Here is a 9,085-nt window from a genome sequence, read left to right as displayed (position 1 = left end):
TTACAAAATATAAGGTGTACTTTAGAAACCTTTGAAAATATACCTTCAATTTTTAAAAAATGTAATTTCGAGTTTCAATCGGGTGACTACTCTACACTACTAAGGATGAGAAGGATGAGAAGAACAACCCCTTTTATTTTGGTCCAAAAATAAATTTTATATTTGTTTCTTTGATAATATCCCGGTTTACCAATGAGCTTTGAAATGTTCACGGCAAGATATCGAAGTAGAAGAAACTTTGTAAATGGATACACAAAGCAATATCAAAGTTTACCATAGCCATTAACATGATAGTGATCCAATTGAAAGGAAGAGAAAATGAGTTTTTTCTTGTATAAAAATATCATAGGGTAGCTGTGCCGGTGGAGCAGGATAGTAGTGGATAGAGGAAGAGATGAATGATAAATTTGATAGATCATACTAGAGGTTAGAGGGTCCTTTGTTTTAGGTTTAAAATTAATTATATGAAATGGAATAATAATGGTTTGTTGTAGAGTTATTTATACTTCATATATTATGGTCAGAAACCTAAACAACTTCCTTTTAATGCCCTATAACTTATCAAAATTCACTAATATATATACATATTTTGTTGCACATATTCTATTTCTGCATTAACCTTGCAGATTTCTTCTACACCTCCTAGGCTCCTACCACCATGCAAGAAAATCCAACAGTTGAATACAATCACAATCTGAGATTCATCCTATCAGAAATCCTCATGATATCTGAAAATATCTTATCACCTCCAATATTTGCACCGGTGGCTCCAGCAGCAACTCGCAAAACATCTTCAATCAACGCAGTGTTTCCTATAATGTTGTTGACGCGTGATCTGCTCTCTAGACGTCTCCCCTCAAGGATATTACTTTTTTGTTTTTGCTTATACTCTCGTATATATGTAGCCGTGCCAGAAGGATTGAACTGCGTTCTTCTGCGCCATCCTTTGGCACACATGAACCCTGAACTTAGAGTGTTCACACGCTCGTCATCGCTCACTAAATAAACATCACTTTGTAATTTACTTTCGTTTCCCTCGTCATCTGAATTATTATTCGGGAAAGGAATGTGCTTGTACTTGTCAGGAGGGGATGGCTTGTGTGCGGATGATCTTTCAGTAGGAATTTCAACACCGTATAGACAGTATATTTCCATATTCGGAGCGTCAGGTAGCCTGAATCAGAAATTTACATTTAGTTTTCCAATTAATGAATCAAATACGATAAACAAAGGTAGTATTAATGTCTCATTACTCCTATGTTTGATGCATAGCTATTAAACTCGATAGAAAAAGAAGAGAAAACTACTCCAATTGATCTATGTAAGATAATTGTATAAAGAAAAGCTTGTTAAAAGTGTTTCATCAATCATAATACTTACTTGGTTTCAAGTGGGTTAGACCAGTATTTGTAATGTGTGTATTTTGGATCATCTAAGTTGTCTGCTATCCCGTGAGAGAAATGAACCTCGGCACGCTTCATCATTTTTGGAGCCATAAAGTTGTATAAATCAAGATCTGTTCTTCCTTTACTAGTCTTTCTTTTAGCAACTTTCGGGATACTTTCTCGATGTATCTCATTACATTCCGTTCGATCATCCTCACATGAGAAGTTAAAAGTACTAAGTTCTGACGAAATCTCCTGCAGAAAAAAAGAGCTATACATGACTGCTTCAATACGCATAAATTAAAGTGCGTAAGATGGTACTATGTAGCACTGACAGTGATACCTCTGAAAAAAGGCACGTCCATGTCTGTGTCAGACACCTACACTAATATTTGCGATTATGTTTTATTTATTCTTTTTTTTTTCAAATTATTACCAGTGTCGCTTTATCAGTGTCAATGTTGTGATTGGGGTGTTCGTGCTTCATACCTCTGATTCTGAATCAAGAGTAGTGAGAAGTGAAGCAAGTAACTGTGAGACGGCCTTGCCAAAAGAGTTTATTCCTCCATACTTCATATGATCTCTTACATGAAGACCTTTCGGCGCATCACCGCATTTATAAGTAGTGTTATATACAAAGTGGTTCTTCATATCTTCCCTCTTTTCAGATTTATGACATTCTTTAGGACACCAATCCAAGTCACCCCAAATGGTTTCACCGCCTTTCGGCATCAATGAGATGATTGAATCCCAAGTTCTACACGCCCGCAATACATGTTCAACTGTTTGAAGACCAAGATAATCAAAATTTAAAATGCCAGAAGTCACGGCTCTGCAAAAATTGTGAAAACAATCCATCAAAACAGAGTCACAATCTGCAAATGTTATATGATTTCTACACTTACAAATTATACCTTCGAATTGAACTAACAACTAAGGGATCTTGTTATAAGGACTAACCTGACAAATGCAGCATCACTGCCTTCAGCTGAAAATATATTGCTAACTGCCTTCGGAACACCGAGAAACGCCGGATTTATGTTCATGATTGCTTTGATATGCTTTTCGCACCAACCTGGACCACCACCGCCACCCATGGGAGGCGGTGCCTCAACCCATTTTAGGAAATGAAGGAAATAAATAGCCCCCATAGATTGAGGCACAACTACCACTTTCTTATAGCCATTTGTTATAAACATAAGCTCAATTTTACTTTTCAATCTACTAAGAGCTTGGTCTCGAATCTGTTTTTGTCCAATTAAAACCAAATTAAATGAAACTTATTTCATGCCAACCATGTTTTTCAGCATTATAATTCTTTTGGCTATAGAAGCATAACGAAAACTTTACCAAAAATAATGAAAACATTGAGACCAGATATCCTTTGTAGCGTGTCAGTGTCGGACACCAACACCGACAAGACACTGACACTTGTGATTACGTTCAATTTATTCTTTTTTCAAATTATTACCGGTGTCGATGTGTCAGTGTCGGTGTCATGTTCATTGTTCAGTGTCTATGTTCGTGCTTCATAGCGGATATCCCATCTTTTAATGATACGATAAGAGAGCGGATGAATATAAACACCTCTCATACAACATTAGACCACACCAAGTTATTACAAATACACCTATATTTTATCTATAACTTAGGTAACTTGAATGAACATAACAATTGATTTTATAAAAGAATCATTTAGCTACAAGAACTGAGTAATGACAATGAGAAGTCGCATTCAGAAAGTACGATGAATTGAAAATCATTTTAAGAAAGATCAACATACCTCAGTGTTTTGAAAAGACAGTCTCCAGTCATATGTAGCCATGTGCAAGTTCTTCCCTTCATAACCAATTCTCGCCAAATTTTCAATTAACACTGCCCAAACATGATAGCCAGAAGCAAAATCATCAGCCGCAACAAGCCCAGGTACTGCCCTGACTCGAATTCCTGGAGGGTCCAGACCAGTCTCATTATGCAGAGAGAGATGCTCTAACCAGCATAAAGGCCTAAATGCAACCACACAAAAAAAATATTCATAAACAGATTGATTGAATTCACAGTCACAAGATTAGAAACAACAACAATAAAAGCTTTTTCTTATTTTCTTACTAAGAAAAATCATTTTGGATAAACGTTTAACTAGTGTTGTGAATTGCGAAATGCTAGGATGCTTTGGCCCTGCAATAGCTGCTATTTGCAACAATTTATCCTAAATAGCATATTGCAGAACAATAGCATTTTTTTCAAATTCTGCTATGTTATAACGCTATGGCGTCAATAGCGCCTCTGCAATTGCTATACTGATTGAAAACCTTGGTTAACAGTACCAGTGACCTACCTATAAATTCTCAGTTATTTTTTAGTTTAAGGTTATTTATGCACAACGGAATATCAGAACAAAGATGGGAAAATTGTTTTTAATTCATTAGATAAGATGGGAAAATTGTTTTTAATTCATTAGATAACCTACCGTAAGCTTAAAACTTAAGGAGCTAGTAGTAAAATACTCATAGTTAAATAGCTATTCAAATATGATTTCAAGTTCTTCGCTTCTATAAGTACTTTATAAGAAAACACTTTTCCAAACTATCTCATGTGACTTAAGATAAGACAAATCCAACAACTATATGTACACTCCCAAGTCCAAACCTCAAACAAAATTGTTTATTCCCCATGCCAAATTTGAGTAACAATAAAATTAGAAAGAAACGTGATTGAGTCTAACTCATCCCTACGAAACCAATTTTTGGATTGAAGATTGTCTTCACTTATATAGAACGTGGAAATAAATGGACGGTGCCACGATAACGGAAACCTGATAGCAGGTGGAAATAAATGGTGCGTGGCTGATAGAGGAAACCTGATAGCAAATGGCTCAACGAATCTTAAACCTAACAAACATACCAAGTTAATGTAGTTGGGTCTAACTCTTCCTTACAAAACCAACTTTTATAGAGTAATGGTTTCACTCACTTGTAAGCATATGTTCAAGTCATATATTACCCGATGTAGGATGTATGACTCTTAACAATCTACAATAATTCATAACTTAGTATGAAGCAAAATTTTAAATTGCAGGAACCTCTAAAATTGTTATACTACATTTACAGACATTAACTATGATATGAACTAGACTATAATTGCATACTATAATTCATAAAAGAGTAAAACCTTTTAAGGATTTGAGGCAAACTAGCACCCCACAGAGGCTTTCTGAAGAGTCCATCAGCACAAGGCCTCCCTTCCCAAAGCTCCAACCCACCACTCACAATCCCAGGCACCAAAACAACAGGATGAACACCTTCAACCCCTTCACGATTCAACCTCAACCCAGGTGACTCAACCACTTCAAATCCAACCAATGTAGCTGGCAAAAACTGATACAGAAAAGAAAAAAGCCACCAAATTGTACACACATACCCAACCAACCAACAACAGTAGTCAATGCAATTCTTCCACTCTTTCACTTTACTTTGCATCTTTTTTTCCATTATTGGTAATATCAATTTTGGATGGTTAAACCAAAGGGTTTTTATTGTTTTCTTTTGGAATTTTGGGAATTTTTTTCATCTTTACTATGTGACACTTGTTTAGCAACATTCATGCAATTGTTTATTAGTTGTCACGTGTTATCCCTTCTTTAACCCTTTTTCGACCTTTCCACCGCTCTAACACAAACCGATAAATATTACCAACTGAAAACACAATACAGACACTGATCAGTCAATAAATTAAAAAATATAAATAAGTTTAAAATAACTATAAATATCAAATGTTAATTTTAAATGCTAATATTGTTATAAATAATTTTTTTTAGAGGTATGTTAAAGTACTAGAAAAATTGGAAAGAGGAAAAGAAAGGGTGTATATGTGCATGACTAACTAAGAATATGAATGAGCAGGTAGAGAAAAATATCGCATGAGGCACAAAGTTTAAGGCGGCAGAGTATCTTTTTGATACCATATTACACCAACTGTCAGCAACTATATATAAAGGGGAAAACGGGCTGTACATGGTGGGCCCATCTCGCCGACATGTTAAAAAATAAGTCAATATATTTTTTGTCCGATTTTTTAATGTCTTATTGGTTAATTTTAGATTTAGATGAATTAGGAATGTTTAAATAGAAAATTTTAGGTTTTTGAAATTATTATTAGTTTTGTATTTTGGTTTTGTTTATTGGTATGTGATTTTTATAGATTTTATTTTATTTTTTTGTGATTAAATGTTGCTTTTTTGGTTTTTTTCTTTTCTATTTAAGATTATTTATAAATATAGAGAGAAAAAAAAAGGAATCATTGGCCATATCAAATTTTGATTGAGTTAATCTAGGTTTTTGGCTTTGGAGTTAAGTTAAATATTTAAATTTCATGTATATTGTGTTACATAAATGTGTGTATCTATGCCAAACTATTATTTATGTCAAAAACAATTTAATAATTTTTCAAGAAAATAATTTGAATGTTCGGTAAAATGATGAGATGAGATTTTGGGTTAGTGGAATAAAATTTTGATGTGGCGGGAAGAGGGTGACCTGCAAGATTAACATTACAATTCTCAAGTTAGTTAGAAAAATGAGAAGTAATGTGAGAGTGATATTGGATTTGAATATCTGACAGGGAAGAAGAACTTAATGATCAAATTCATGAAGAACAAGAAATACAGGATAGTGTATGATAGAGGAAAATATGTGGAACTGTGTTGCTACAAGGAGAGAATCTTCTCCATGATGTAGCATAAAGTGTCTGCAGGTACACATGTCTTAAACAAGGTATCATGACATGTCTGAGAGAAGTTGGGAGAATTTATTTTTCTCCACAACAGGTCTGTTGGTTCCTGTGGTAGAGGTTTTTAGTGTGAAAACCTTTGGTTGAATTGAGGTCAACATGACAATGCATGAGTCATTAAGGTGCATCTAAAAAGTCTCTGAAAACTTGGGTTCTTGAAGAAGTTTCTTTATTTGCTTTGAAGGATTGTGGTTGTACAGAGATCAGGAGATAAATCTCAGTTTTCTATCCAATGGAAAGAAGCTTCTGGTTCCTGTAGCTAGTCTGAAGATTGTTGGATCATGCAAGAATGTCATAGATAATGTTGTAACGTTCATCTGATAGGTTGAAAGCATTGCGCATCTCAATGCCGAGTGTACAGACTTTTCTATCCAACAGGTAGTACATGTTCTGTTGTACCTCCGGTTGTGAAAGCTGCATGGATATTCCTAATTTTGACTATACTAGTAGAATGAACCTTACTATGTTATTTGAAGGTGATCAAGGAAGATTTTGTTTTTTATGTGAGCGGTAATAGCTTCAGAACCAAACTCAACTTTGTGCTTCATGAGAAAGGAAATGATGTCCAATCAGATTTTGGGACATCATGACAGCAGATATGCAGATCACTGGTGCATAATAGATGCTCTGGGTGCTAAATGAGTGTGTGATAATCACATGTGTTTGGAACCTGCTCCTGATCTGGAAGAGGAGGCATCTGAGATTTATCTAATATGTTTATCCAGAAAACATGTCTTAGATAGGTGGGTTGGTTGAAAGATGATCAATCTATTGACTACTTCTTGGTTCAGTTTATCTCTAATTCAGGAAGGTATGAGTACAAAGACTGAACTCTATCAGATGTTATTTCAGCCAAGGTTCTTACATATGGAAGAAATGTTCATGTGGCAAGGACATTTTCTCTATCAGCTGGAAGATCATAGTAACTTGTTGTGTGATCTTAATCAATCAGAACAGGGTCCGATAGAGTTGGAACAGAGAGGATCTGTGTGGGTACACACTGACCACAGACTGTACTGCTATTAAATGAGGAGGGTGATTGATTCCTAAGGTATTCCTAGCAGTGGTACTGAAAAATTCTTGATCTGAAGTTGGAGTTCATTGAAGAGATGTCAGATATAATGTCTTGACATGAGTGTAATTGAGAATTTATTTTTCTCAATATACATAACGGAGGTTGTTTACTCAAACTTGATACCAGCTATCAAGTCCATGAGAACATGGAACTCTTTCTCTGGTGGAGCAGAAGAAACAATCAAAGGGGTTGTGATCCATGGAGAAATATCAACTTAAGTGGTTGATTGGTTTTCTCCTGAATGTTCATATCAATCACCTAGTAAGAGAATTTCAAAAGATTGCCTGGAGAAATGAAGGTTGATCACTCATTCCCGGTATCTAGATGGGAAGGTATTCCTTCAGATTGAGTGTCAGTCATGTGATATCCTCACATAATGGAACTTCCGTCCTTACAAGGATTGAATGGCATCCTCGTGTCTTGAAGGAATGGAAGAAGTAGACGTATTGAGAACAGTCTAGTTGTGGCCTATGATGTGGCTGGTATTTTCTTCTTGAAGAGAGGAAGGATGGAATTCAAGAGATTGACGTATGAATTGATGTTGAAACATCATCTCAAGAGTGTACCTCTTCAAAAAAGGAAGTTGTTCTGGAGAGAGTATAGGAGTGTGAAGAAATTGTTCTCTGAAGAAGTTAGCCTTATTTGATCAATGGGAAATACTTTGACGGGAGCTGAGTATTTGTCTGTTCTCTGATGAGGTTGTGCATGAAACTAATTGTAAATACTTTGACGGGAGGTGAGTATTTGTCAGAGGTGTTATGTAAGTCTGCAGTATGAACATTGATTCGGATTGTGTATTGAGAACTTACTCTTCTCTATATGGATGTGTAAAGCAACTTGAAGAAGGAAACTGATAACTTATGAGAGTTTATTTCTCTCTATAATGATCGAGTGTCAGAACAATCAGTTGACGTCCCAAAGTATGTTGTAACTTCATGCTTGATTATTGTCATGATAAAGAAGTCACATGTACCAGCATTAGCACAAGAAGATTCAGATACGACAATTTGATCCAAATTGGTTGTAAGGAAGTGGCTTCTTCTGCTACAAGTAACTCTAGGAGAGAGTCCATGAGTCTCGATCTTATTTAAGCGTTTAAGCACACTAAGAACTTATGGAAGCTGATTTGGTGAAGGAATTAGAAAGCTGATTATGTCTCAAGAAGATTGTGTTTAGTAGGAGCCATGGTTATCCATGACAAGGGGAGGAATATTGTTTCTATAACCTTGAGGTTTATGTGCTGATTAAGCTTATGGAGATGATAATGTCATATAATGTGTCCTAACATAAGAAATACCAAGTGTGGTGGTGATCTTAGGAGGACATATATGATTCCATTCATAAGATACTGGTTAGTCAAATCATGTGGGCACGTGTCACTTCGAAATATCCTGAAGGACAACAATGAGCATAGAAGAATTTAGTTTTCTCTTCTGCTTAAGGAGTGACGGCATAAAGGCCAACATTGGAGTGTGGAAGATGTCACACATGATCTTTTATCTTCGTGGACTATGTTTTTAATTCTGGGTGAATTAAGAACTGTATCTAGTGGAAGGCATGGTTGTGGACTTAAGGTCACATGATGGCTTCTTAAACTATCCACTACTTGACTGCATAAGTATTGAGAATACATGAGAAGATAGACAATGTCTGAAAAGATGTTAGGACATTGTTCAGGACATGTGTCCCTCAGTATCAGCAAAGGAATATTGTGGACGGTGCAATCAAAAACACGTCAGAAGTATGTAAAACTTGTCTCTGCATGCACATTAATTAGAACCAGCGTTTCAGGAGAACTAGTCCAAAGTCAATAAAGCCATACAAACTGACTTGGACG

General features: G+C 35.6%; 1 protein-coding gene across 1 annotated transcript; it reads right to left on the bottom strand.

Moving 5' to 3' along the window:
• Window positions 1-266: 266 nt before the first annotated feature.
• LOC131637879 (putative phospholipid:diacylglycerol acyltransferase 2) lies at window positions 267-5,240 on the bottom strand. The gene is made up of 6 exons (XM_058908444.1): window positions 4,557-5,240; window positions 3,169-3,391; window positions 2,346-2,629; window positions 1,875-2,217; window positions 1,381-1,640; window positions 267-1,174 (listed from the first exon to the last, which is right to left on the bottom strand). The coding sequence occupies exons 1-6, from the start codon at window positions 4,874-4,876 to the stop codon at window positions 688-690; spliced, it is 1,917 nt and encodes a 638-aa protein (XP_058764427.1). The 5' UTR covers window positions 4,877-5,240; the 3' UTR covers window positions 267-687.
• Window positions 5,241-9,085: the final 3,845 nt, after the last annotated feature.

This window comes from Vicia villosa, unplaced genomic scaffold, assembly GCF_029867415.1.
Source record: "Vicia villosa cultivar HV-30 ecotype Madison, WI unplaced genomic scaffold, Vvil1.0 ctg.002104F_1_1, whole genome shotgun sequence".
In the NCBI taxonomy this organism is placed as follows: Eukaryota; Viridiplantae; Streptophyta; class Magnoliopsida; order Fabales; family Fabaceae; genus Vicia; species Vicia villosa.
The sequence above is the reverse complement of the archived record's forward strand: the minus strand, read 5'-3'. Positions and strand labels throughout refer to the sequence as shown.